This window comes from Toxoplasma gondii, chromosome V (genome assembly GCF_000006565.2).
Source record: "Toxoplasma gondii ME49 chromosome V, whole genome shotgun sequence".
Taxonomy (NCBI): Eukaryota; Apicomplexa; class Conoidasida; order Eucoccidiorida; family Sarcocystidae; genus Toxoplasma; species Toxoplasma gondii.
This window is the reverse complement of record NC_031472.1, coordinates 2087824-2115007: the sequence shown is the minus strand read 5'-3', so window position 1 is coordinate 2115007 and position 27184 is coordinate 2087824. Positions and strand designations below refer to the sequence as shown.

Sequence of the window (27184 nt, the reverse complement as noted above, 5' to 3'; positions counted from 1 at the left end):
TCTGCCTCCCTTTTCTCTCTCGCCCGGTCACGTCTAAGTTCTGTTCGTCGAAATGCGAAAATCCAAAGCACACGCTTCGGATCTTCTGAGCGCCCGCAGGTAACATTTTTTCTGGGGAATCATGACTCTGAGCAGGACTCCAGCTTTGAGATACACCAAAAACGGTAGTGTGGAGAAAGGAGTCTTGTATCAGCTTTTTCAGAGTCTTAAGAAGTCCACTTCTTGGAGATCACACTAACGGCGAGAAGGGAAGTGTGTTTCAACGAAAAGAGATGTCCAGCTGGCTTCTGTGTTACTTTCACCTGTCCAAAAAAAAAGATGAGAGCGTCCTGTGCCTGATGTGTCCAGTGCTGCCGTTTCTGAATCAGACGATAGCGGTTCTCCTTTCAACAGGGAGGTACAGACCTGAACTGTCGCTTGAGTTCTGTTCAGCGCTGTGAAGTGCATCCAGGAAGAAAGCAACCAAGAACTGACAGAAAAACGGAAGCAACCTACGGCGTCTGCTGGAGTCGTGACATGCTAGACGAGGAAAGAGCTGGGGCAGGAGCCATAAGGCAAGCTGGAAAGCAACAGATTTTGTTCTGTAGGTCGAGACTAGACAGCTTTTGTCTGTGGGCCTAGTCTACCGTGAAGGACGAGACAGACAGCATCGTCTTTGCTGCCAAAAATGCGTCTTCGAAGACTCTGTTCAGTCGGAGAAACACCGTTTTGTGCCATTTCAGCGTGAACGCACCGGTGTACGCAACTCAGATGCTCCTCCGTGGCTCTTCTCCTTCTCCTTCCGAAACGCTGGTGAGACGAAACACAAGACTGCAGAGAAAGGGAGCGTCTGGACTAGCTGAAAGTCACTTGCACACGAAGGAGACAACTAGGAAGGAGAAGAAGACTGCGCTGGAGGATGAAGAAAGACCTCCGTCTCGTAGACGTTGTGAGATGTGAGACGCTTCCGCTTGAGTTCTTCTGCCCATTTCTGCAGTGGCGATTTCCACGTCTGAAAACAAGTAACGAACATAACACAAAACAGACAACTGTTAGAAAGAATGTCACAAAGTGGCAACGTTCTGAACGCAAGAAAGACAACCAAAGATCGGACAAGAAGCGGCAAAGAAGGCAAAGTACCTCATACAGCTCCAGCCATCAAACCGTGACAGGTCGACAAGATTCATACACCAGAGTCAACCTATATATGTATATATATATATATATATACTTAAAAGGGGGTACACGGATACAGAGAGAGAGAAGGAAACAACGAAAGGGAAGTCAGCAACCACATTAATGTGAAAGAGTCAAAGACAGGATCACGGCAATCACTCGCCTAATTCATGACATATATATATATGGGGACACCGAACGACATTTATCCTGCTGGGTTTTGTTTGTAATTGTCTTCACGCAAAATTTATATGTGACTGCACATGAATATGTATACACATGTATGTATACAGAGAGACACATATGAATACACCAGAGGAAGTTTATCCTGTGGGGTTCGTGTGTATTCTTCACACCTACAAATCGCTTGGCCCGTAGGTTCAAGCGACGTATTCTGCGTCTACGTCCACGTTTCAACTTAGAAAGATACACCGATGATCTCCGACGTGCATGCAACATGCATGCATTGGTGAAGAGAACGGATGACCGCGCAGGTGTCACATTGTCACGCGCCTTTCCAGAATTCATAATTCAGTGGTCAGAACTACCTCGACGTTCGACAAGCAGTCTATGCGTCTGAATTTGCCCGACCCGTTTTTTTCCAAATTTGAAACGTAGATTTGCGGGAGACTCACGTAAGGAGTGAACTCGGGGCGAATTTCTTCGGGAATGACCTCATCAATCGCCGCTCGGAATCCTCTTCTATAGGAAGGAGGTCGCTTCTTCTTAATGCGTTCGAGCATTCGCGCGTACTCCGTCGAGATGGGCCGGAACCAGCTAGAAAAGCACACAATCCGAAAAAGACAAGACAGTTTTACCTTTGAACCAGGTTCGAAAATCCAAGCGTGAATCAACTTTTTGCCGCCAAAGTCTCCCCGTAGACACCCTCGCCGCTTGTCATTTCCGTTTCTCGCCTGGCTGCTCTTTCCTTATGTAGAAGGTGAACCCGTTTGTCTTCCCAGGCGCATGCAGCCTCTCTAGGTTTCCCTCTATTGTGTTTTCCCCGTGTAATGTTTAGACTTTTTACCGGTCTGGCCAGTGCATCCAGTGTTCGCCGGGAGCGACCAGAAGGTCGTATTTCTGTCCTGTCGCGTTCGCCAGCGTGCGGCGACTCTGCAGCTGTTCAAGCGCCCTCTTCAGTGCCTTGGCGCGAGTGAACCATCGAGCAGAAGCCGACGGACCGTAAAAAGATACGCGACAGTTGTCGATGCCCATGAGATACAACAGCGGAAGGTAACGCAGATTCGACTTCAATCCCTTCCCCAGAGGCCGCGGAACAACTGAAAAACGCAAACACAAACGACAAAAGAGACAGCCGCAAAAACGACATGAAACGACATGCAACATATATCTACATACGTGCTATACAATTTTCTTCACATGTATATATATATATATATATATATATATATACATATATATGCCCACCTATGCACGTAAACTGAACAAGACTCAAACGCGATCCAGTGCACAACTACAAAGTGTACAGACACCTGCAGACTTTGCTCTTGGAGCCACGACTTCCCACCTAGTTCCAGATCACATTGACACATACAGCCATAGAAGTATATAAATATATATATATATATATATTCTTCCCCAAATACATTTGTACCGTCATGTATATATACATATGCTTATATATATATATATATACATACGAATATATTTTTTGGTTTGTTCAATAAGACAGTCGATGTGGACAGAGAATTCCATGGGTTTAACTTGCAGCGAAGGAGCAAAACCACTGACGATAAAGAGTCGTTTCTTGTGTCCCCGAAAAAGCGGAACGGTAGGAAGATGCAAGCAACCTCCAACCGCACACCGCCACAGATCGCCGAAGTGCCGAGAAAGCCGAGACAGTCGAGAAGGCCGTGCTGCCACCGGACTCAGAAGCGCATGCAAGAAGAATCTGAATCGTCTTTGACACGGCTTCAATGGGTTTCACATTTGCTAGAACATCATGAGGAAAGACTTTTAAAGGGACTGAAACACGAAAAAGGAACATTTAACTAGATTTGTCCTGCAGCGTCGAGACACCCCACGACGCCAAGCTGCATCTGCACCCTTTCACGCAGTACTGGTGACTGGATGCATGCACCTCGTCCATGTGCTCCATCAGCGCTCTTTGAACAAGAAAAAGGTGGAAAACCTACTTTTCACGTGAGCAGAGTACTCGCTGCCGTGGACGGGTGTCGTCAGAGTCCGACCGACATCGAAATCAATATGGTCAAGGTTTTGAATCGCAGCCAGAGCAGCGTTGCTTCGCGCTTCCTTTGGCGAAGGTCCGAAGGCGATGCCGATGCCGAACAGTCCTCGCCCATTCCCGACCGCGACGATGGCCCGGAAGTAATAGACGCGACCCTCTGCAAGGCCAGGTGTTTTCCACATTTGTCTCCCAAAAACGATGAGCACCTGCAACGGAAGGATTTCCTCACTTCTCCCATGCTCTCCCATTCACCGTGTGCACAGCAAGAAGTTGACAGGACTCACCGTTCTATCTAGTTGTCGATTCTACGCAATTCATTTCTACGCAATTCGTTTCTACACAGAACTGCACTTGCACCTACGGAGGTCGACGTCCCGCAAATACAAGGAGACATCAAAAGACACCACGCCTCTGCAAAAGATTATGAGCCGACAAGCTCTTCCACGAAGTCAAGTAGCCATACCCGCCACATCGCTGCGCATGCACACGTAGGTCCTGTATACTTGTCAGACTGATTTGACGATACGTTCCGACTTCGAATCCTTACGCTTGTTCATGCTCATCATCCGGCTGACACTGAGGAGCGTCTGTCTCAGTTCGTGGAGCTTGATGAGGGGGTCAACGCCCTCTCTTTCTCGGACGAACATGCCCTTCTCAGCGTCGTAGACCGTTTGTGCGGGGCGCTTCCACCTCCAGGAAACAAAAGCCTCGCCGTTCTCGTCTTCGTCTTTCAACCAATCGACAGGACCAGCAGAAGTCAGGAACTTCTCCTCCGAGTCCAGCTGTCACAAAGAAAACGGAGAAAGAGAACGGCTTTTCTCGCCAAAGGGCGGCTGGTTTGACCGCGGACCACACTCCAAAAGTTCAGAGGTGATCCTTCTCTGCTTCTCAGTTGCGTCTCAGTCACGTTTGGGCAACGTCCTGAGAACGCGATCAACGTCCACCGGCGCGGACGATCACTTCACATCGCCCCTGAACCGCGTTTCCTAGCATCGGGTGCGTAGACGTAATTCCAACATTGGGGAACCTTCAGTCGCTTCTACCTCTTTCCTCCACGCCATCGTTTTCGACCTCTTTTCCACCTCTTCCTCGTTTCCTCCTCCCCGTTCGTCCCCGCCAGCAACCTACACTTCCCTGTCTCTCTCCGGAGGCAGCGCTTCTCGCCTCTTGTGTTCCCCATTCGTACTCTCCTTGCAAGTTCTCTTTTCCGTTTTCCTCTTCTCCCGTTGTCTCCCGTTGTTTTTCTCTTCTCAACACTTGTCTCTGTACTTCTCGCTTCGCTGCCTGTGTCTTCTCTCCGTTTTCTTCTCTCTGCCGCGCTCTCCCCTCGTTTCCGCTGCCTCTGCCTGCACCGTGTTTCGCTGCCTCTGTGACTCTCTGTGTTTTCTGCCTTCCTCGCACTGGTCCTCGTCTTCGTCTGCGTTCTTCGCCTTGGGCGTCCTCTGCTCCGTGCTGTCTCAGCGGTGGATTTCTGCGCGTTTCTGCACTGGAGGCGAAAAGGCTCCTGCGGGACTCACCAGCGCCTCTAAGGGCGTTCTTCCGAATTTGGCCTTGAAGTTCCTCAGCGACGCAGACGGAGCGACTTCGCTCTGATTCATCGAAACTGCCGCTGTGGTGATGTCAAACAGTTCGTCGATGTCCGCGTCGGTCAAGAACGGATTTGGCGGCAGAGTTGCGAGCTCCTCTTGGACCTGAAAACGGCAGAAAGAGAAAAACGAAACGGAAGCAACCACGCGCGCGTGCAAAGGTGGAGAAGGAAACAGGTGGGCACTACCACCGAAACGCCATCAAACAATTCCGCTCGAAACAGAGACAGGAAAAACGACTCCAGAAAAACGGGAGGCCCAGATCGGAGCTGCATCCGGTTCTTGAACAAGGCTTTTCGATTGCTTGACACCCCCGCCCAAGTGGTCTCCTTGACGCAGCTCACACGGGTGGATACAAAACAATGAAGGAGCTGAAAAACCACAACACAAAAGCAGTTCCGTGACTTTCCTCTCGGCCTGCCGATACATGTCGTCTTCCGCCACTGTGTCGTCTGGGGCGTCTAGACACCTAACGGCTACGGAGCTCCGGAGAAATGGATCTTTCCCGTCCCTCTAAAAAGGACAGACGCGGGTGTGGCGAGTTGATTCACCAGCCAGAGACGAGAAATTCGGTGCCCGAAAGGACTCTTCAAATGAAAGGTGGATGTCTCTGCTGTTCCCTGTTCCTTAGAGAAAGATGTCACTTTGTTTGCCACTGTCGGTCCACCGAGAGGGTGGCTTTTTTACCATTTTTGAATACCACTTTTCGCCGACGAAGGTCGTCTCTGTGCATCATTTTCCGTGCAGAAAGTGAGTCGCTCTGCACCGCCTTTGGCCAGAGGCGGTCGACATCTGTTGCCACTGATCTCACCGTTTTAAAGTCGAATCCATGCAGAAGTTTGTAGGGGTCGAGAGCTTCAAAATCGAGGAGATTCGCCTTTCCCCTCGCTGCAGCTTTCAGAAGCAAGCGAGCAGCATCCAGATCTTGCTGAGAGGCCGCGAAAGAAGGCGGGTCTCCTTCGGGCAGAAATTCTTCGATCTGGAAAAGCGCAAAGGAAACGAATCTGAACTTCGAATGCACACAATACCTGTAAGATCCAACTGAAGCTCGGGAGACGAAGGCGCCACGCAGCAGTCAGAGGTACGCAGCCTGCATGTTACGCGTGGTGAAGCGGAATCGCAGACTTGCACAAACTTCGACTTCTCTGAGGAGTTGAAGAAAAGTCTCCATCAGAGATGAGGACACAGCACGTGTATCAAGAAACCGGAGACGCGAAAGACCTGTGGCTCGCCGGACAGCCCGACGAATGCCAGCAGCAGCCGAGAGAGACAGAAAACGGTCTCCGCACACTGTTGTCCCGGCTCCATGGCACATCGAAGAACTTCATTGTGTCGTTAACTGAGACAAGCTGGAATCGCAGCTGACAGAGACTCAGACAAAGCCTGTGCAAAACGAATGAAGTCAAGAAGAGCCACAGACGCGACAACGGAGCTGCAGCTTGCCCTCAGAGACCGATCTCTCAGAGAGGTACATGGAATCGTGTCCCATCCCTGGATAACGGAACTCTCAGTCCTGCAGCGCGTTCGCTGGCCGCTAAAGATCTAGGAATTCATGAACTGCAAAAGGTTGAGGCAGATGTGCAGAGAAAAAACGCCTCGTTTAACGGTCTCTGGGTGCACACCTCTCGCGTATCCATCTTCATCCAGTTGCTCAGGCCGATTTCGTCCAGAGTGCTGAGGAACACACAGACGAGACAGCAACGGCGCGCAGGTTATCAGAGACACTCCACAAGTCCTCTTCCTCTCCTCTTTTCTCTCTCTTTGCTCTCTTCCCTTTGCTCTCATCGTTTCTCTACCTTCTCTTTCCTCTCCCTTATCTGTCGTCTTTTCCTTTTTCGTCACCTCGCTTCTCCCTTTCTCTTCCCCCGTCCCCCTAAGGTCTCTTCTCCTCCACCTCTTCTTTCTGTTCTCGCCTCCCCTGCGACGGCTCTCGGCACTGCCGCAGTGTTCTCCATCAACAGGGAAAGAAAGCAGCGCCTCGCGGAACAAACGTCGACTTCTCTGTTTATTGCGTCTCGCTTGACGCGCCCCAAAAAAATTCAAATACAGATATATATATATATATATATGCATATTTGTATAAAGATACAGGTAAACAAGTCCCGCTTCTGTTCCTCATTCTGCGTAGCGGCGTTTCGAGGTGAATTTCAACGGGCAGAGCCAGTCCAGTTACGAGGTCCAGGGAACCAAGTTCTTTGAATGCGAAAGCAAATACACTTACTACACAAGATTTTGAAATTGTGCCACAACAGCGTCGTTCACTGCCGGCTGTGGTCCTTTCGTCAGCTACACAGCAAACACAACAGAGAAATGACACAAGAACGAAAAGTGAAGAGAAACAAGAAAAACGACTTTTGTGGTCACAAGCCCCGCTGAGTCACCTGCATTCTGCATTCGTTGCTAGAGTTGAGTCGAGCAAATTTCTGTGTCTCCCTTCTTCTGTGCTATCGCAACTGCGCGTCTTCGTTGATCGCGCCTTCCTTCGCCAGCGCGTGCTCCCGTTCTCCTCTGTATCCGTATGACTTCTCTCCCTTTCCGTCTCTGTATCTCTACACTTTTCTCAGTCGACCTCTACGTCTCTTCCCTTGCCTCTTTATCCACCTCTTCCAGTTCTGTGAGACTTGTCTCGTGCTGACATCTGTCTCTCAGTCTTCTTCTGTACCTTTGACTGTATGTACAGTTCAGCGCTCATGCATCTTCAAACTCCTCCCTCGACCCCCAGGAGGTCGGAAGAAAATGCAGGTCTTGCCTGTCCTCTCTCGTGTTTCCTGTGCGTTTCGGGATGCCTCTGTTTTCTGGAGTTGCGTAACATCCTGCCGTTTCGTATCGTGCTGGTGTTTTTCCTATCTCTCTACTGCTCCTCGCTTTCTCTCTGCTCTTACCTTAATAGAGTGTCTATGCTTCCTAGTGTCTCTATCAGTTCTCGTCTCTTCGCATCTTCGTGCTTTTGAGCTTTCTGTGTGCTTCAGGCGTCCTGCCAGTCCTGGTCTATCCGTGTCTCTCTGACTTCCTGGTTCCCTTGATTTTCTGTTTCCAGGCGACCAAGTCTTTCTTCGCGCTTTCTTCCTGCTGGTCGCGGATTGCTGTAACCGCCACCCCACGGAAGCGCTCAAGAGTATAAGTTCTAGGTTTCACACACTGCGACACTGAAACTGTTCCATGTCGGTTAGGTGCGAGGCTATAACCGCAAAGGACTGTTTTGTCACTCGCCTCCTCGCAGTGAAACGGTCATTCGCTTACCCCGAAAAAATCCGCGACTCTTCGAAACAGTTCTCCGGCTTTGTCGATGGGGAACTGGCTGAGTCTCTCGTCGCAGAATTGTTCATCCACGATCTCGTGGTCAAAGATGAAATCATCGGCCAGAGAGTACAGATCTTCTTCGTCGCTCTTCAGAGGAAATTTCTGGGCTAACAAACGACCTCTGCCGTCTGCATGCCGCCCACGTTGGTTTTCGATCACGCGCTCCAAGTGCGCCTTGAGCCAAAGGCCTACGCTCTGCAAAAAGAGAGAAAAGAAATGGAACGTCACGCATCTGTCGACCAACGGATGGCGCGAACAGCCCGCTGAAGAAGAACGGAAGTGTCAGACCTCAGCATTCCGATGCAAAACGCGAAGAAGGACGCGCGCCAAAGTGCACAAGTATGTTGACACAGACCTAACATCGAGAGATGGAGCGAAGCGCGAGCGAGATGGGAGACAGAAGGCGAGATCTCGAATCACAGATGTAGGTCAATCTGTGCTGATGTCGACCTAACTATATACGCAGACAGAGGCAGAGACACAGAGACAGAGCGAGACTTAGAATACGTCTAGGGTTATTGACGCATGCAAGTGAGTCGAGCAAAACAGACTCAGGGAGCCAGAGTCCTCGATTGGGGTCAGATCCTGACTAAAGAGTTGAAACTCTCCTCCTGAGGACGGCACACACGCACGTCCGCTAGTGTGTGAATCTGAGTAGCTGGGTCTCGGTGCTCGTTCAGAAAACCGGCTGGCATCTGGCATTTCCGGAAAACTCACGTCGGCAGACAACTCTGAGAGAGGTTCTGGCATAGCAGCCTGCAGTCGCGGCCAGTTCCTCTGCGCCCAGTCATGGGCGTAGTGCGGATCTTTGCGGAGTTTGAAGGACTCGAACTGCAGGGGCAAACAGCAAGCTGCTTCGAGCTAGAGAATGAGAGAAGAGGTAACGCAAAAGACCGAAAGAAATGACACGCAAAGCACTGGAGAGGAAGCACGAAAGGAAACACCACAGCGACGATGCTGTCACATGCACAGTCGAACCATCGAATCTTCATGTCCGAGTCTTTGTTTCTTGTTGTGCAAGGAGTCTTCTCTGCGGGAGACGCGCAGAAGCCCCATGTGACTCGCGTGTCTCTTTCGTTCCTGTCGCAACTTCTCTCTTGACAAAAGTCCCCTAAGGTTGCGACGCGTCATCGACCGCGTTCGGCCGAGAAGACGGAAGTCCTCAGCACACAGCGAAGCAAGCAGATTCGAGGCAAACGCCACGGTGTTTTTGGTTCTGTAAACGAAGGCACATCGCGCCTTATTGTCGGCTGAAAGAAAATCTCAATCTCTTTCTTCGTCTTACCAAGGCATCGAGGAGGAGTTTGAGGCGAAAGGGATGCGTAGGATGAGGGAGATTCGGGACAGAGAGACGGCGACAAAGAAATTCGAGATCTTCCGCCACAGAATTCGCGGCCGCCGAGAGAGCTAGCAAAAAGCCACGCGCGCTCACCACAGGAAGGCTGAATTGGAGCGCGTTGAACTGCAAACACACAGAGACCGCATTCCTCTTTTTTCTGCATTCCGCTTTTTTCTGTCTCCTCTCTCCCATCTACTCTTTTGCCTCTCTTCCTGTTCTTCGCCATTCTTCTTCTCCTCCCCTTCCTTCTTTTCTTCTTCCTTTTTTTCCGACGCAGGACGGTGTGGTGTACCGCATGCACAGTCTCGTATTACAGTTTCTTGAAGGGCATTAGACAACGTACCGAGACTTCACAGGGGCAAAGAAGAGCGTCAGAGAAAGAAGCGATCAGCATGCATTCAGCGAAGATTTTCAAGAAACAAGCATTTAAACGACAACGGTGTCGAGACTGCGAGCGACGAAGCCAACGAGGTGTACATACACAGCGGACCCAAGATGTGGCAAGATGGCCTCAGAACCATTAAAAGATGAATACGCAAAATGGCAGAAAGACGTGAAGAGCATAGCAAAGCGAGAGTTAATAGCTGCATGTGGAGCGACCATGCGTGTCGCAGCACGGAGCGACAGAAAAGAAAAAGAAACTCAAGGATGTCTCTGACGACAAAGAAAGCAAAGCCAACGAAGAATTCAGTCTCACCTTCTCCCGTCCGAACCGACCGTCCACTGTCGGCTCGCCAGCATGAAACACTGATGAGTTCGGATACTCTCCCGAGACAGAAAAACGTATTGATTCAACCTTCCGCAACTTTAAAATTGCTTCACATTCATGGTCGACCCGTAAAGTGCCGAGAACGTCTCTCACGACATGCAGTATCATTAAGGCTGTTTCGCAGGCGCCATTTGCGCGCGGCGTAATCAACGAACTACAGAACGCTCCGACATCAAGAGTGCAGCTGTCCCATGCCTGCTGTGTTCGGACGGTGATCTGTGTCTCGGTGCATGCATTTCTCGCGTAAGGGCAAAAGAGCATCATCAGTGTTTCGCTCGCAGTGCGAGGCGCAGAACGTACATCTGGAGGAAGAAGATCTGAAGGGACTGACAAGTTCCGTTTCTTCAGTTCGACGAGGTCGTGGACGAGAGGCGAGTGCTTCAGCGTCGCCTCGTTTAATTTGCTTTGCATGCTCAGCAAGCTGTCTTCCTGGGGGAAAGAGTATCGCCAGCGAGAGACGGAACGGTCTATGAATCAGGGGAAAGAAAATTGAAGTCCAAGAAGCGAGACGGGCACACAAAGAGAGAGGAGACCACATGTGCGAGAAGTGAAGAGACACTTCGTCTGAAAGGTTTTGCAAATTCTTTCCATGACGCAGAGAAGAGGTTCGACAATCGCCATTTGTGGGGATCAAACATTCCTTGATGTCTTGTCAGCTTCGCCACGCGTGGTAACGTCCCGTTCTTTCTGGAAGAAACAGAGAGCTCTTGAAACCAGCACTGGCATGCGATGATGAAGCTGCGGAATGGCGAGCAGCGCTCGGGAATGTTGATTTGCTCGAGACGCGCGAACGCGTCTCCATTCGACAGTTCTCGTTTGAGTAAACTGGGCGTCGTCAGTTAACAGACAGGACTGGCACACTGTTCGGCGTTGAAAGAAACTCTCTCCTCAACAGGTACGCCGTTGCTACGTCGGTCACCCGGTGCAGATCTCAGAGTCACGGGTTTCAGCGGCTCGAGGACAGAACTGTGTTTGAACAATCCCTCCGTACCTTGTAGAAGGGAAGGGCGTGTGGTCTAAGGAGGCGGTAGGTTCTGAGAGCAGATCCTACGAAGCTCTCCAGTTCCTGCAGTTTTCTGCCGAAGGGTGCGGCGCCCTGTTTGTCTTCTTGCTTGCCTCCGTCCTTCCCAGCCTCGTCGCTCTTTCCTCCCTCAGACGTCTGTTTTTCGGCCTCGCGCGTCGCAGGTTCCTCTTCGTGGCTCTCGCGGCTGTCCCCACGGCGACCTAGGAGAGTCTCCTTCTCAGTCTCGGTGAAGAGCGCCGCCAAGTTCTCCTGCTCGCGCATGCAGTCCCTCAGAAACTTTTCTTTCTCGAGTTTGACACGCAAGTGAGGAGCCATGACGCCCCCGGGGAAGCGCGAGCCACCTTGCAGAGGTTCGCCTGTCCCGCGGGGCAACTCGAAGGCGCTCCGCTGCTCCGCCAGTTGCCGCGCTCTCTCCGTCGGTACATGGTCCAGGTGTTTGTCTCTGTACACATGCCGCCTGCGCAAAACTCGAGCCTGGTGGCTGTTGTGGAGGCGGCGCGGAGACTGGAAAGAAGACGCAGAAGCGGTCGGCGGAGACGGCTGAGCGGAAAAGGAAAGCGCGGACGAAGCAGCCGGGAAACAGAGAGTCCTTGTCGGTTGGCCGGGGAAGAGCGCGACGAAGGCGCTGCGGAGCGGCAGGCGAGGGCCAGCAACTCGCGCACGATGCGCCGGAGAGGAAGAACAACCAAGTCCAGAAGGAAAAAAGGGAGACGACGGAGAAAGACGACTTGGCCGCGGGGCTGAAGAAAAAGAGTTAGCTGCTGCACCGCACCCGGCACTCGCTCTCCTCTCACAAGGAGGCCTCTCGCCGCCTCGACGTGACCCCCCGCAGAAAGGAGAGGAACGAGAACCAAGAGAAGCGAGCGAGCAAGGAGAAAGAGAAGCAGACGAAGCGCGAGAAGAAGACAGACAAGGAGAAGAAGCGAGAGAAGCAACAGGAGCAGCGCAACGGCGCAGAGGCAATGGAGCCTGTACACGAGAAGTACTGGTTAAGTGTCTTAGTTCGGGATCCCTCGTGTATCGAGAAAAAGCAAAAGGGGAGGAGAACGAAGGTGAAAGAGGCTTTTTCAACGCCAGGCGAGAGTCGTTCGGCGAAGCAGAGGAAAACAGACGAGAGGGAGGAACGGAAGAAGCTAGACAAGGCGAGGAACGGGGACAAGGAGACCTGCGAAAAGAAGGAGAAAAGGCTGAAGACAGGGAGAGAGATCCTCGATGAGGAAGGAAAAGAGACACCGAAGAGGAACTGTCTCTCGGCAGACGGCGTTGCCGCCGCGGCGCCAGTGGGCACCTCATCGTGATGCATGCAAACTGTCAGAGAAGGGGAAAAATCGGGAAGAACGGAAAGGCGAAACCGGAAGGCGGCGAAAAACACGCGTGCGCCTCCTTGTCATAAAAAAGACTTTCGAGGCCTTACTGCATTGATTTCTTCTTCAGCGACCTCCGAAAAAAATGAAAATGCCTCCATCAAAATCGGCAGGGGAGCCATGCCATTCCTCCGACGAATGGTTTCCCTGTTCATTTCAAGCGAAGCATGCCTTCGACAGTATTCTACGCGACTTTCAAGGGGAAATGGTGAGAGAAAAGTCAGAGAAGATGACGAAACGCTGAGAACAGTCTACAAAGGGGGGACGTCGGACGAGGGTGTGCGAATCGTCTGTCGCACCTTTGAACCTCCCGAGAAAAAGGGAAAACGAAGGATGCAGAGGACAACGAAAAGAGGAGAAAAGGAAGTGGGGGAAAATTGAGAAACAGATGGGCGGGGACAGCGAGAGTCTCAAGGAATTTCAATTCCCAGAAAATAGTCGAGTTCGTCAGCGGGAACAGCTGTGCATGCACGGAAAAGCCGAGAGGAAAACATGTGCGCTGTGCAACTCTTCTCGCTCTAGACAGTCTTTTGTCGGCCGCAAGCGAAGAGTGTCAAAGCAAAGAAGAAAGCGAAGCTCTGGCAAGCAGAGGATCGTCAGAAGCAAGATACAGATACTTTGAGACAGAGAAGAGGTGGAGTCGGAGATCGAGGTGAGGAATGGAAAGAGATGTTTACTAATACAGAACCTGAAGGTCGGAGGAAGAAGGAGGTCGCAGTGGCCCTTGATAAAACCAGTTCTGAACTCCCTACTTTGATTGGTACAAAGAAGTGATCGAGGTCCGGGTGTTTTCAGGCAAGCTGGTTACGGCCACTGAAGATGCACCTGCAGCTGCTTAGGGTTTAGAGGGTTCTTATTCATACTCTACAGAAAATTGTAGTTTTCATTAGCCTACAGATCATGTTGTAAGGCACCAGGCATGCAATAGCAATCAGATAGCAGCTGAAGCTAGACTCTCTGTTACATATTATACAATGGGAACCCTAAGATTAGCAAACGACATGTTTCTGGGGAGTAGGCTGGATCGCCGTGGAAGGCACAAAAGAGGTTCGATCCGGGAAACAAGGACCTTCATGATCTAAACCAGTAGTCCAACTTGTAGAGTATATTCACACATGCTTATAAATCTTGTCTCAGAGGCGGATTTGTTTCCCCGCTTGGCGTCAACCTTCAGCGGTCTGCCTCCTCTACGCTCCCTAATCCTCTATACATGCAGTAAACCGGTACCCACGCAGAAAGTGCAGCTCTTGATTCTGTGTCCCGGTAGACCAGAACGAGATTTCAGACTGTGGAAGCATGCCTGTAGTGTTTACAACTTTCTTGCATTGGATATGGAACGGTGCCGGGGGGAATGTGTCAGACAGTCGAGGTATTGTTAGTCTTGCTTGCTGTGAAACTGCAAGTGTGTGTGATTCATCACGATGTGCCCCAAATTTTTCTGATCTTTTCAATTCAATTGTAAACCTCCACAAACGAAAACTGTGCACCGCACGGCACAGAACTTCTTGATGTGATTTGCCCATTTCTTCCGATCTTTTCAACTCGTCTGTCAACGTTTTCGCATAAAACTTACATGGCGTCGCCGCCGATCTGAGGCAGGTTGCAAGCCCCCTGTGACAGCGAGTCGTATACCAAATAAAGACTATAGAAATGTGTATTGTCACAGAGAACTAGTTTCGCTTTTAAAATATTCTTTTTAGGCCGGCAGTTGTCATGTGATGTGTCCAAACTACGGGAAACCCCAGAAAGGAATTTCACGTTATCGCTGGAATCCTAGACTGGCTACCGAAGACTGTCGAGTGTATCTCCATCAGATGTTGGGTAATCAATAGAAGAAAGCGTGCCTTCTCGATCTGTTTGTCTTCAAGAGCAAGAACCAATCACAAATATATAGAGCATTGGCCGTTAGTATGCCTATCGAATGCCACAGGGAAGCGTCTATACTTATCCAGATTCATGCGTTGCAATCTTTCGAAGACCTGGAGGAAGATGAGGACCAGAACTCTGCGTTCAAGAAGACTTTCACGCTGGCGAGGAAGGGAGTGGTGCTTGCTGACAGGGGGTGCTTCTGTCGAGCAAGAAAACACAGGGGAAAAGTTGGGGTACTTGGTAGGATCAAACAGGTGCAGTATCGAGTGGTGTTGGTGGCACGGGAGAGTGGAGTAACACGAAAGTTGTTTTTGAAGCGGACGATAAAATGTTCATTTAGTAGAAACCAACCACATTGAACTCCACACAGTGGCGGGGTGTGTCCCGCGGGGTTTAGCAGTTGCCTGAGGACTCAGTGTGCAGAGTCTCCAGTACACCGGTAACGAAACTCGATTTTCTTTACTCTGTTACGTACTTCAGGCCACCAGTATTCATTATTTGCGTATTCACTAACTTACAAAGAGAAAGCCCACCGTAAGGGCGCCGTATGTCTCTCCGGAAGGTTGCTAACTATGCCTGGTCTCGCGTTTGTCGGGGTAGCTACGACGTCTACGTTGCGCATGGGGAGTGACCTGTGGCATATGAAACATCTCACAATTGATTTCAGGAAAATCACCACGGAAAGAAAGAAGGGGTTAGAAAAGAAACGACTAAACGCCATCTCGCACCGAACCAGAATCTGAGCCGTTTGGCGCTGAGACCCCCGCATCCAAAGTTGGTCTTGGTCCATTTTGGAGTCAAAATCCCGGCATCTAACTTAATTAACGGGCTGATTGGAGATGTCAATTCTTCGAAGCTGCTGCTAACTGTAAATCGATTGCTTCTCTACTCGCATACTCTTTCCTCGTCCTCTCCGGTGTGTGCAAACAACTACTGTTTCCGGCCTGTCACTAGATGTACGCTCGGCTTTGACACCGCTTTCCGTGTGCGGTATTTCACATATCTTCCCGTTCTATCGCACCTGCCACCGATCCAACTAACCAGTTGTGTTCCGTGTACAAAAACGGGCATTTCCCCGCAGTTTCGTGTCGTTTCAATCCACACACCCGTTGCTCTTCACCGTTTGCCATCGCAGACTCTCGCACGGACACAGAAACAGCGATAGGCGCGCATCCGTAAAAGCCGCGCTTCCCCAGAACCCGAGGCGTCGGTCTTCCAAAGATCAGCTACTGGACGAGGAAAAAAGACACAGAAGCACGGGAAAGCCTTTAGCCGGTCTGGCCCGTTAGTCTGCTTCCTCTCGACACGTTACCGAGTTTTCGAGTGCTTAGTGGTTTCCTAGGGAAGAAACCGAGGCTTCCGAACAGATTATACGGGATTTCGGACGAAAACCCCCAGAAACGACTGGCACCGCAGCTGACAAGCGAAACTGAAAGCCACCTTTCCTCCGCACGCACCTCTAAATCGACTTTATTAGCCGAAGTATCGCACCCGCTGACGGTGTGCAGGTACCAGCGCGACGATCCCCAAAATCCCCCGTGTCTCTGAAAGTCCCTGTTTCATCTATCGAGTGATATCCCTTGACGCAAGACACATTTCCTGCTTCTCGCAAGGTAAGCTGTTGCGCAGTGCGTTGTAAGCGTCGTAAAACGCCCGTTTGTTCCTTCCGAGTTCTCGAGCTAGTTTTTCGCGAGCTTTCCGCAGTTTTGATGCGCGCGAGGCTCTCTTTGCGAACTGTGTGCGTCCGCGACCGGAAATGCATCACAAAAGGATACCTTTCAACTTGCCTGTTCAACGTAACGGGTCAACTGTCCCGTACGCCAGAGAAAAAGTCGAAACGGTCGCGTCGTGTGTGAAAAGGCCCGCGAGGAGTTGGCAGCTGCCCGAAGTGCTGCGGCAGAAAGCTGGCAACTTCCAGAGCAAGCGCTAAATAGTTGTTCTTGCTTCTTCGCGAATGCCTTTCGCCCGTTTCGGCGGATTCACACCTGGTGGGAAACACGCTTGCTTCTCCAGATTCTGAGCTGCTGCTTCCTCGACCTACATATCTTTCAAGGAGTCCAGCCTCATCCGCTAGTTCCAACACGAGAGTGTTCCTTTTTTCTATGGAGCTTCTTTCGAGTGACCGGTAGTAAGAGAGAATTCTAAAATATGTTCGTTTTCCCACGCAGACGCATGCCTTTGCTGGGCAGTGTAATGACCTGTTGGCCGACATAGCAAACGCCGGAGAACTAACCGGGTTCACACACAGGGATTCGCGGCCGCCTATTGGCGCCGTGCGCCTCGTGACACTTTCCGCTTGTTCTTCAGTGTTTTCAACACGTGACACGCCCATTCGATTCTCGCACGCAATATCACAGAGGTGACAGCTGAAGCATGACTCTATTTGGGATTTCAACTTTGGAGAAAGATCACGTGATTTTTTGCGAGAAGGACGATGCTGCCGGACCCCTGCGAGCGTGGTGCTTTTGACGCTTTACACTTTTTTTTCTTCGTTAACGAATCCAGTGTCTCGTCTCTGTCTGTGTTTTGCGTGTCATCTTTCGTCTCCAGGTTCACCTCAACCGTCACAGCTGAGCTTCACACACCCTGCGGGACGGCGTCTCGCTGTCGCTGAAGAGCGAGTGTTTTCATTTTCCAAGCGTCCAATCTCTCGCTGCAACCATGGGGGGTAAGAAGGGGAGTTCTCCACGGGTGGACCAAGTGTTGAAACGTGTGATTCGTGCTCCTAACGTAGGCTCAATAGCGCGACTCACCGGCTGATAGCATCTGAGAGTAGAGAGCATCCTAACGGCGGGACAGAACTGTGTTTCACAGAAAGGGGATTTGTACCGGGAGGTTAGCGTCAAAAATGTGTGTGGGCGAGAATGCCTCACTGAGGATGCCACTAGTAATCGGGCATGTGTGGAGACCGACACTCCTATTTCCTCCCGCCCCGTGTCAAGTATCCAGAACGCGTACTTTTCTAGCCAGCCCATTACTGAACAGTCAAAGCACCTACCCAGCGTGCACCATGCATTGGCTTTGCGTTGAAAAGTGGACGGCGGTCATCACGTCTGAGAACCACAGTTCTCAAAAAGGAACCTCCGTGTGCGAATCGCTCCCAGAGTCGCCGGCTTCGAGTGTCTAGACAGCCGGACTGAGACAACGTTGTCCTCGAGCGTGCGGCTGTTGTTGTAAAAGTGGCGCATAAGGCCATTCGCCTTGACGAGTCGCAGTGAGTTGTCACCGCTTCCGTTTCGCGCGCTGTCATCCGCGGTGTCGTCTTCGCAGCCAAGGCAAGCAGGATGCGCACCAAGGAGGAGGCCTGCAGGGGGTCTGCAAGTGAGTCGAGATGCCATCCATCATGCGCCAGCGGTTACTCGTGTATCTCCTTGACCGCTAGGGTCAAAGCAGCACTGTAGTGTATTGACCGAACGCCAGCACGTTCAAGTTGAGTATCATCCACTCATTGTAGGCGTGAAAAGCATTCCTCCAATTACTAAACCGGTACCACGTCGACACGGTGCGAACCATGTCTTCCGAGCAGACTAACGCGAGGAGGAAAAGCACCGAAGTGAATGTGTCGTGGTACCTGTACAGCACAGCGGTTTTTTTGAGCCAGTGGAACTCACTACAACTCGCGTGTTTCGCACCGCAATACCCACCGCCCAAAATACAGAGGAAAGGACATCCTGAGTGAACTCCCGTGGGAGTCGTCTCTCTCAGAAGAAGAGTCCCCGAAGGAGGGTTGGCACATCTTCGGAAGGTGGAAACTGAGAACTCGCGCGTCGATCCAACAAAGAACGAAGTGAAACGTAGATCTTCTGTCGCAGCCAGATGCGTGCACGCAGATTTCAGGACGCTTCGAATGTGTGAGTTCCACTTCCGCTGTCCGCTGTCTCTGCAGATCCATCCCACAAAGGCTTGCCTGCAGATCAGATTCTCTCGAGGCCCACCACGGCGTATCAAGATCAGAAGCCCGGAACCTCGGGTAGGTCCCCCAGAAAATCTTGGCAGAAACAGAGAAGCCACGCACAGGCGAGGAACGGGAGGTGAAGCAGGCTGTGCGAGTGTCGATCTGTTCGTTCTCCGGCAGACTGCAAGCGCGGAAGCAGTCCGAAGCGACGGATGCGTGATCGCCGAAAGGGAGGCTTGAGGTATCGTGACACACAGCGAGGGGTCCGCGGGCACGATGCTAGCTTGCGCATGCGGTCGCGCTCTGTCGTTGCTTCTTTTCTTGCTTCAGGTCTCCGCAAAAAAACAAAGGTGTTCATGCAGAAGGACTATCTTGCGAACTTTGCCCAGGTGACTAAACACTCGAGACAATCGCGTGGATCTCTGGGGTTACAGAAGTTGATAAATGGGTGCCCGCTCAAGCTGCAGAAGTGCACAAACGAGTGAAACGTCCAGTGCTCCATGGAGATAGAGACATGTAAATTTAGGCAGAGTCCAGCACGTAGATGTACCGACGGGGGTCGCGTCCGACTTTTTGGAGGCAGCCTGTGCAAAAAAGACTCTTGACAGAAGCAGAGTATTCTTTGCCATGCGGATCTCGTGCCTATGTCTTGCGGCGGATATCAGCGAAGATCGCGTGTTCTCCTCTGTGCTGGGGCTTTCCACTGTCGCGCTTCAGAGTGTTTTCAATTGTCTCCCCGAGGAAGAGAAGAAAGGCGGCACACTGCTTGTCAGTGGCGACGGGCGATTCTTCTCTCATGAGGCGATCTACGAAATTTGCTCAATCGCAGCTGGAAACGGCGTCGGTCGCGTCTGGATCGGTAACCTGACAAGCAGTAGTTGAGTGTAGTGACGCCTAAGATACACAGTGCAGCTGTCTTATGCAGTACAGGGGGACGATGCTGTACAGCAGCGTAGAGAACTTCGTTGTGTACATACGCTCTCCCGCAACGTCTTCCGAAATCTGAGAATCAAAGGCAGTCACGCGAAGACACAACTTCTGCTCACACGGTGTCAGGTGAATGTGCGTAGCCTGAGCACGTAGGGAAAACGTTGGAAGTTAGAGAAGCAACAGGACAGGGAGTGAGGGGCGCTGCACTCATGACAACACTGCCTTTCTCTTCATTGCCACTGTTGGTGCATAGCTTCGAGTAGCGCGTTCTTGAATGCAGTCCATCGCAGGTACTTCGCTTCCTCGTGCGATCTCCTCTTATCGCGTGAAAGGCTTAAACCGTGGAGAATCTTCCTAGAAGATTGGCGCAGGGAAATAGCAATAACGATGAAACGTATCGAACCTTCCCGAGAAGCTTAAGCTGCATCACGTTTGCACTGGACTTGGTAACGGTCTAGGGTTACTCGTGGGGCGCTTATTATCGGTAATGTTACTGCCGGTGTGCGGTGGTGTGCTTACGAAACATCGCAGTCTTTAGTGTCGAATAGTTTCGTTCTCCCCGATTTCTTGTGATGTCGGTCTCCGTGGGAGACGGCATGCAAAGCAGCTCAGCCTTCTGAGTCGAATAGTTGCGTCGTTATCGATTCCAACTGAGGTCTATGTGCCGCGCTCTTCGCGTGCAGGTCTCAATGGGCTCGCGTCAACCCCTGCATGCAGTGCCATCATTCGAGAGCGCGAAAATGGAATTTGCTTCGGAGGGTTTCTCCTCACTGCGTCTCATAACCCTGGCGGCATCGACGAGGATTTTGGTGTCAAGTACGACACTGCCAATGGCGGTAAGAAAAAACCTTTCAAGGCGCTCGAACAACCCTGCAGGTGTAGGCAGTAGATACTGCGCGCCACGAGGTGGGGATCGGTCTTCATATCCTGATGAACACGGGGGCGCAGTGAACACGATTGTAGGAGTTGAGGCACACCTTTTTCTCTTTGGGGGTCCAAAAACGACATGTCCAGAGTATACGCTTGACTTGATACTGAAATATGCGTTTACTCTGGCGTCTGAAACAAGTGGTGTCATTTTTCACTGTACGAGTATAATCATATCATCACGGTAAAAACTCCCGAAACATCAGGGACCCAGAGACAGCGTCGGTGTACCACTAAGGACGCCGACTGCTCCTGGAGACAGAAGGACACATCGAAGACTCTGACGGGACCTATGGTTTCGTGCTTGCCTATACGCAAAACATTTTGTTTATCTCTATAGCAACGAGGGATCGATGACGTCGGCGCAATCACCTACTATGTAATACACATCCGCATTGCAACAAGGCGATAGACGATCCTTCTATGTGAATCCGTTCCTGAGATACATACATATTTGTCAGCGACTAAGTAGATGGGTTTGTCTTGCGTATTGTAGCACGAACGACACGGTTCCGTTTCGGGGAAAATGTGCAAATTCCAGCTCGGTGAAGTGATGAGTCTACGTTAGGTAGTTGTATCATGAGCAAGTGTCTATTGGAGGCTAGATGCCAGTCAAGCATTGGAGTTTTAATAGCCTGTTCAATGATCTCTATTTAGAGGAAGAGGTTTCGCATATCTGCGTAAGCACATGAATCTAAATATTCCGTCTAAAACATGATCGATGTACAATAGATAGCTTTTTGGCGTATGGCACTGAAGTCCAGCACGCTTAGCAGTGGAATTGTGCACTGGCAGATCTATTTTAACTACTAGTAGTGCGAAAGATAGGATACGTGAGTCTTGTGTCCTTGTTGAAATGAAGGAATTTTTTGTCTTTTGCCCCTTGCTTTTTGTGTTAGCCCCTGGGTACGAGGCCCTCATGAACGAGGTGTGGGAGAAATCCAAAACGATTTCGACGATCAAATACGCAAAGCTTCCGAAATTCTCTATCGACAAGCTCGGCGTCCAAGTCAACATCGATGGAGCTTTTCAGGTTCGCTTCATGCATTTATCTTCCCCGTTGTTCGGTTCCTTGTAACAAATGTCATGCCTTCCACACTGAAGTCGACCGGGATTCTATATGTGTTTAAAATCAAAATGTTTTTTCTGAGGGGTCACACACGGTGTAGAACATGCCTCAGCTGTCTCGATCCCGCAGGGAAAACGTGCTATCTTGTATGCAGTAAGAAGGGGATCTGTGTGGCGCAAAAAATGCAGAATTCGTTTTCCGCTGTGACGCTTCATCTGAAACGCTAACTGCCCGGCGAAACAGCTCTTTGTTTTAAACTTTCCTCCCAACCGTTAGTGTGATCGCACAGTCACAGCAGGCCTGTGATCCATGTAGTACAACGGGGCCTGCGACCGAGCCTGCGGGAGATAAATGTCTCCTGGATGAGTCTTTTTAGGAGCTAAATGTTGCAAGGGAGCTCGCTTTTCCCGTGAGCTACGTGAACGTTTTTTGCCGCTGTCTCTGCGGAGGTGTCAACCCTTTCCGGCAGCGACAGCCGTTGGAGAGCAGGTCTTTAGAAGCGTTTTTTTTGGTGTCTTGTCCAGGTCGAAGTCATTGACCCCATCGAGGACTGGCTGAAGCTGATGAAGGAGGCCTTCCACTTCCCTGCAATCAAGAGGCTGTTGGCTCTCCCCCATTTCTCCTTCGTGTATGATTCAATGCATGGCGTCTCCGGTCCGTATGCCGAGAAGCTTTTCATTGAAGAATTCGGCGCAAAACGGGAGTGTCTCATGAGACAGGATCCCCTAGTGAGTCTCTCTCCAGGGAAGGGCGTGTGTCGTTTGTGTTCTGTTGTCTCTGCGAGCTTTGCCTCAAAATGATCTCGGCAGTCTACAACCGAGGAGCAGTCATATCTCTGTCTCCGTGGAAGCAAAAACAAACTGCGGTCCACTGATGATAAGGGTACGGCTGGAAGGACTCCCGTGTCTTCCCTCTGCTCGAAGGTCTTCGCCACAAGGATTGAGGCACTGTAAAGTGTAGGAATTTCCACGTCTTTGCCTTTTCTTTCTGGAAGCATGCGCTGGGTTTATTCGCGTTCTCTGAGGTGGCGAAGCCGAGTGGTGCTAAACAGTTGCGCGGGAGAAAGGGAAGTGTCGGCGTCTCCAGGTCGACGTGGATGTCTGTCTCAGCGGCTTTTTTTTGCATGCGCGCTCAGTCGAAAGGGCATAGTTTTTGCAAAGACGAAATTCAAATCTGATTTTTCACAAATTGAAGTATCACTTTGGCGTGTCCTAGTATCGACGTAGTCTTACCAATCTCGTTCTCCAAATGCACCGATAAAAACGCCTTTACAAAGCTGCTTCGTTGCTAGTGCTGCTGTAGAGACCGCAGGTCTCCACGCGGATGTTGATGTGCCTCAAATATGCAGCTAATGGTAAAAGAGCGTGTTCATAGATATCCATATTTTGGGGAACTGAAGAGGCGCATACGTAGATTGATGTGCGTATACATATATATATATATATACATATGTGTATACATGAATGCAAAGGTTTTTTGTTCTCGCTTTTCATGCGTCGCCGTTTCCTGATTTCTGTGTTGTCAAAGACGCGTGCGTGGCGCTGTGCATCGCTGTTGCCTAAAAAGGTCGTTTTGCTGCATCTCTCCTGTGGCCTGTTCGTCTCAAGTCAAAAGACGAACTTCGTGGGTTTTTGCGCATGCACAGCCGGATTTCGGAGGTCACCACCCAGACCCGAATTTGACTTACGCGGAAGAGCTGGTGGCGAAAATGAAAGTTCTACACCCCGACCAAGTTGATGCATCGACTCCGCTATTCGGAGCTGCTGGAGATGGCGACTGTGACCGCAACATGATTCTCGGTATGACTTTTCTCTTCTCAGCTCTCTTCTTGCGAGTGATTCAAACACAGGTTTGCCCTGGAAGCCTGGCGCCTCTGGAAACTGCACGCATGTAGATCTGCACACAGGTTCATGCAAACCCGTTCTACGTTCACGCATGTATGTAGTATACGTATGTAATGATAGGTATGTATGTACGTATGTGAATGTTTGCATAGAGAATCTAATACTCATCTTAGGGTGGAAGGGACAAACGATGTCTGCGTGAGTCTATGTGAACATGTATAAATATTTGTACATGTATGTGTATGTATATGCATGTGAACAAATACACATGTCAGGGGGGGGAGAGCAAGGCTCAATATATCGATCTATTCGATTGCATATATATATATATATATATATATAATATACACGTATACGTGTATGTATATGCATATGCGTGTGTGTGAAGACAGTGAAGAAATGCTGAACCTTTGCGGAGATGCGGGAATGGTGAAGCGGGTGCTTGTCCTGCTGGTGGTTGTTCAGGGCGGGGATTTTTTGTCACACCGTCAGACAGCGTCGCCCTCATTGCTCTCTACGCTGAGAAGTGCATCCCGTACTTCTTCGTTGATAAGGCGACTGGGAAGGGAGGCCTGACGGGTTTGGCGCGTTCGATGCCGACTTCGCGTGCTCTCGATAACGTCGCCAAGAAACTCAGTGAGCAAAGAGACAAAAACAAAGAAAAATCGGTCTCCGGACGTATTCACATATCTTCACATCTTTCTATTCTGTGTGGTACATACATGCATATCTCTCTCTCTCTCTCTATATATATATATATATATATATGTTGAACTCCATGTGGTAGCAACATCTGTATAGTTTCCTCTAAAACATATAACATGTACGCGCGTGCATTCTTTTGCAGTAAGCAAATATATATATATATATATATATATATATATATGAACATGCCCTCATACATGTGTAGGTCTGCTCCATTCCCTCCATATCATCCGAATGTCTTCAGTGAAATATATATATATATATATGTATTTATCCATCAGATACCAGGACAGACACTCTCGTCTTGGTGGAGGTGAGACTGGCACGAGAAAGTGTTGTCCTTACTTTGTTTGCACGAGGAGAGAATTTGGTGCCGATGACTTTGAATTTTCTTCTTCGCGCCCTCGTGTCTTGTCCGTGTAGACAAAGACGTCTACGAAACACCCACAGGTTGGAAGTATTTCACGAACTTGATGGACGCGAGTCGCATCAGCATTTGTGGCGAAGAGTCTTTCGGCACAGGAAGCGTCCACGTCCGAGAGAAAGATGGGCTCTGGGCGGTTCTTGCGTGGCTTTCAATTCTTGCGTACCGCAACGGCTGCATGGGTGATGTGGAGAAGGAACGTGAACTGTTGCAAGAAGGCAAATCTGTAGACGTCTCTCCTCCAGCTACGAAGGAAACAGACTTTGTCTCCGTTCAGCAGATCGTCGAGGAATTCTGGAAAGAATATGGCAGAAACTTCTATTGCAGGTGCGAGGAGAAACTGCGCGGGTCCAACGCTCTTCACGTGACAGGCGCACAACGGACTTCGTAGCGTCACAAATGGGATAAAGGGCGTTTTTTCTTGTCGAAAGAAAACTGTATTTAAACAAGGGAGAATCAACGAGGGATTGCTGTTCTGCTTTTGAGAGACAAACCAGCCAAACCCTGAAGGTGGGGCATCTCCCTGTGGTCCAGCGGTTCGACAAACGGAGACGAAGTCGGTAAAGAATTGAAAAAAGTGAAAGCTGCTTTTCGTCACCGGAGATGGCAGTTCAACCAGATTGAGTTCGTGACGCAAATCACGTTTTCCAGCTGGCGATGCTCTGGGGGGGCTCCTGTCTGAGTCTTCAGGATAATAGGTAGTGATCTGACATCGAGGCCCTGCTACAGTGTGAGGATTCAACTCCCAAATATTGATTGTTATGTCATGGTGTGGGCAAATCATTAATAACCGTGGAACTGACCAACAGTGTAACCTAGAAGATTCAACTGCATCGGCTCTTGTACGAGAAGTACATCCGCCCATTAACGGTGAACTTGTGTAGCGTGGAACTGTTTTTGCTTCTCGTTTCTCTCTCTGCAGATACGACTTTGAGAACAAAGACAGTGCGTCTGCACATGAGATGCTTCAAGCTTTGGAGGAACTGTCGAAGAGCTCCCCAGCTGAGATTACGGGCAAAGTCGCCTCTCACGTCGACGAGAATCTCTTGAAAGAAATGGAAATCGAGTCCATGGACTGGTTCAAGTACACCGACCCTGTCGACAAGCAGGTGTCTGACCACCAAGGCGTCCGGCTCTTCCTCAAGGGAGGCAGCCGCATCATTTGGAGGCTCTCAGGTAAATTTGAAGAAATCCATATGCCGTGCATGCAGAGGCGAGGAAGAACGGTCAGTGTGCTTGGCTACGAGCAAGAATGTCCGAGCGCCTCTGCGCAGGCCAATAAGAGTTCACATGCTGATGGAGCACAGCCGGTTGAGAAAAGAGCAATCCGAACTGTTCGGTGTATCTCTCGATTATCCTTGGTTGATACCGGCGAAACACACGCTGATACGTGAAGGAAACGAAATAAAAGACAGAAACAGCCTCTGGGTTTGTGTATTTTCTGTATGTGTTCAATCATCTATAGAATATACACATGTATGTATGCATGCGGGTGTGTACGTGGAATTGAAGGATGCGTGTATGTGGGTAGCGAGAACGGTGTTTGTTCACCAACGAAGGAGAGAAGTGACGATAACCTGCGAGTGGAAGTGCCTTTCCAGCTATGAATAGACGGACACACGAGAGCAATATATATACATATATATGTATGTATATCCAATGCATACAAATATGCATACGAACGTACACAAATACACACAGCCGTCCGCTTATATATTTGAGTGGTTTTGGCAACGCTGAGGTGTGTTTTGGTTGTATCCTCGAATGCGAATGACAGACGCAGCGTCCTGTGTTCGCATGCATGCGTGTATCTGTGTGGCAACTGTGAATCCGTTCAGGAACTGGAAGTACAGGGGCAACTATTCGGGTGTACATGGAGCGCTATGAGCCGGATGCGTCGAAAGTCCTGCAGGACGAGAGAACGGCTTTGAAAGATATTGCCGCGTTTGCTCTGCAGTTCTGCGACATGAAGAAATACATTGGCACTGAGACGCCAACTGTCATTACGTAAACGGGTGTTGCTGCTTTTTCCAGAATCAAGGCGAAACGGTTTCGCGTGGCACTTGTGCAGATAGACATCTGGACGCGGAGAATGCGTCTGCACTCTGTTGGCAAGTGCAGAACGCGCGTGCTGTAGGCCGCAAGAGATACGTATATCACTGTGTATCGGTATGCATGCATGCATGCAAGCCGACTTGCACGTAGAGACTTCGAAGAGACGATCAAATACACATGTAGCCTCCAAGAGAAAGGTTAAAACCGCTCGCTGCGTCTCCTGAGTTGACAGCCACGGGACACGCAAGACATCCAGAGAAAACACTTCTCCGTCGGACCTTCTAAACATCAGAACAATTCGTTATTTCTTCACATTCGTTGAGGTTGCTAGAGAAAGGAGACAATTGCTCACTAGACTGTGGCGCATTTCCCTGGGTCAAGACCCGCTACGGAAGTCTGAGACAACGCCAAAAAGGACGTGAACGTTCTGCAAGGTGTGCCGGTTTTTGCGTTGCCACAAAACACCGCGAGTTCATCTAGAGAGGAACTCTCGATTTTCTGCGAGCGCAAAAGAATGGAAGAGTTCCTTTATATGCAGTTTTCAAAATGAAGCAGGTGATGGGAATACCGTCCATTTTCGATGTTGAAACCGATTACTTACCTTTTCACTCCAGACGGCACAGATGTACATATGCTCGCTCATGAATAGAAAGCATCATGCATCTTGTATGAGGTACCAATAACGATAAAGCTTGCTTTTCTGTCATAACCCAAACGAAA

General features: G+C 50.2%; 2 protein-coding genes across 2 annotated transcripts; one reads left to right on the top strand and one right to left on the bottom strand.

Annotated features, from left to right (window-relative positions):
- Positions 1–508: 508 nt before the first annotated feature.
- Positions 509–13045, bottom strand: TGME49_285970 (30S ribosomal protein S5, putative). Its single transcript, XM_018781968.1, has 14 exons — positions 11350–13045; positions 10659–10787; positions 9536–9712; positions 8968–9081; positions 8191–8445; positions 7172–7236; positions 6573–6624; positions 5762–5929; positions 4882–5055; positions 3912–4146; positions 3312–3521; positions 2183–2435; positions 1791–1932; positions 509–991 (listed from the first exon to the last, which is right to left on the bottom strand). Exons 1-14 carry the CDS (start codon positions 12673–12675, stop codon positions 869–871), a joined length of 3423 nt encoding a protein of 1140 aa, XP_018637798.1. The 5' UTR covers positions 12676–13045; the 3' UTR covers positions 509–868.
- A 3148-nt stretch (positions 13046–16193) lies between these two features.
- On the top strand, positions 16194–26682 carry GPM1 (glucosephosphate-mutase GPM1). The gene is made up of 14 exons (XM_018781969.1): positions 16194–16603; positions 17166–17283; positions 17886–17936; positions 18502–18585; positions 18841–18899; positions 19228–19369; positions 20124–20276; positions 21267–21400; positions 21961–22164; positions 23082–23235; positions 23746–23916; positions 24409–24736; positions 25332–25585; positions 26248–26682. The coding sequence occupies exons 2-14, from the start codon at positions 17277–17279 to the stop codon at positions 26418–26420; spliced, it is 1914 nt and encodes a 637-aa protein (XP_018637797.1). The 5' UTR covers positions 16194–16603; positions 17166–17276; the 3' UTR covers positions 26421–26682.
- Positions 26683–27184: the final 502 nt, after the last annotated feature.

What these genes read in the sequence shown, in the direction of transcription:
- TGME49_285970 (XM_018781968.1), bottom strand. Translation starts at nt 12,675, where the DNA reads ATGAGGTGCCCACTGGCGCCGCGGCGGCAACGCCGTCTGCCGAGAGAC. An exon ending in GATGATGAGCATGAACAAGC is followed by an intron (nt 3,522 to 3,911) that starts GTAAGGATTCGA and finishes CTGGCCTTGCAG; the next exon opens with AGGGTCGCGTCTATTACTTC. An exon ending in GTACTCTGCTCACGTGAAAA is followed by an intron (nt 2,436 to 3,311) that starts GTAGGTTTTCCA and finishes TGCGTTTTTCAG; the next exon opens with TTGTTCCGCGGCCTCTGGGG.
- GPM1 (XM_018781969.1), top strand. An exon ending in ACATCGATGGAGCTTTTCAG is followed by an intron (nt 21,401 to 21,960) that starts GTTCGCTTCATG and finishes TGTCTTGTCCAG; the next exon opens with GTCGAAGTCATTGACCCCAT. An exon ending in CATCATTTGGAGGCTCTCAG is followed by an intron (nt 25,586 to 26,247) that starts GTAAATTTGAAG and finishes GAATCCGTTCAG; the next exon opens with GAACTGGAAGTACAGGGGCA.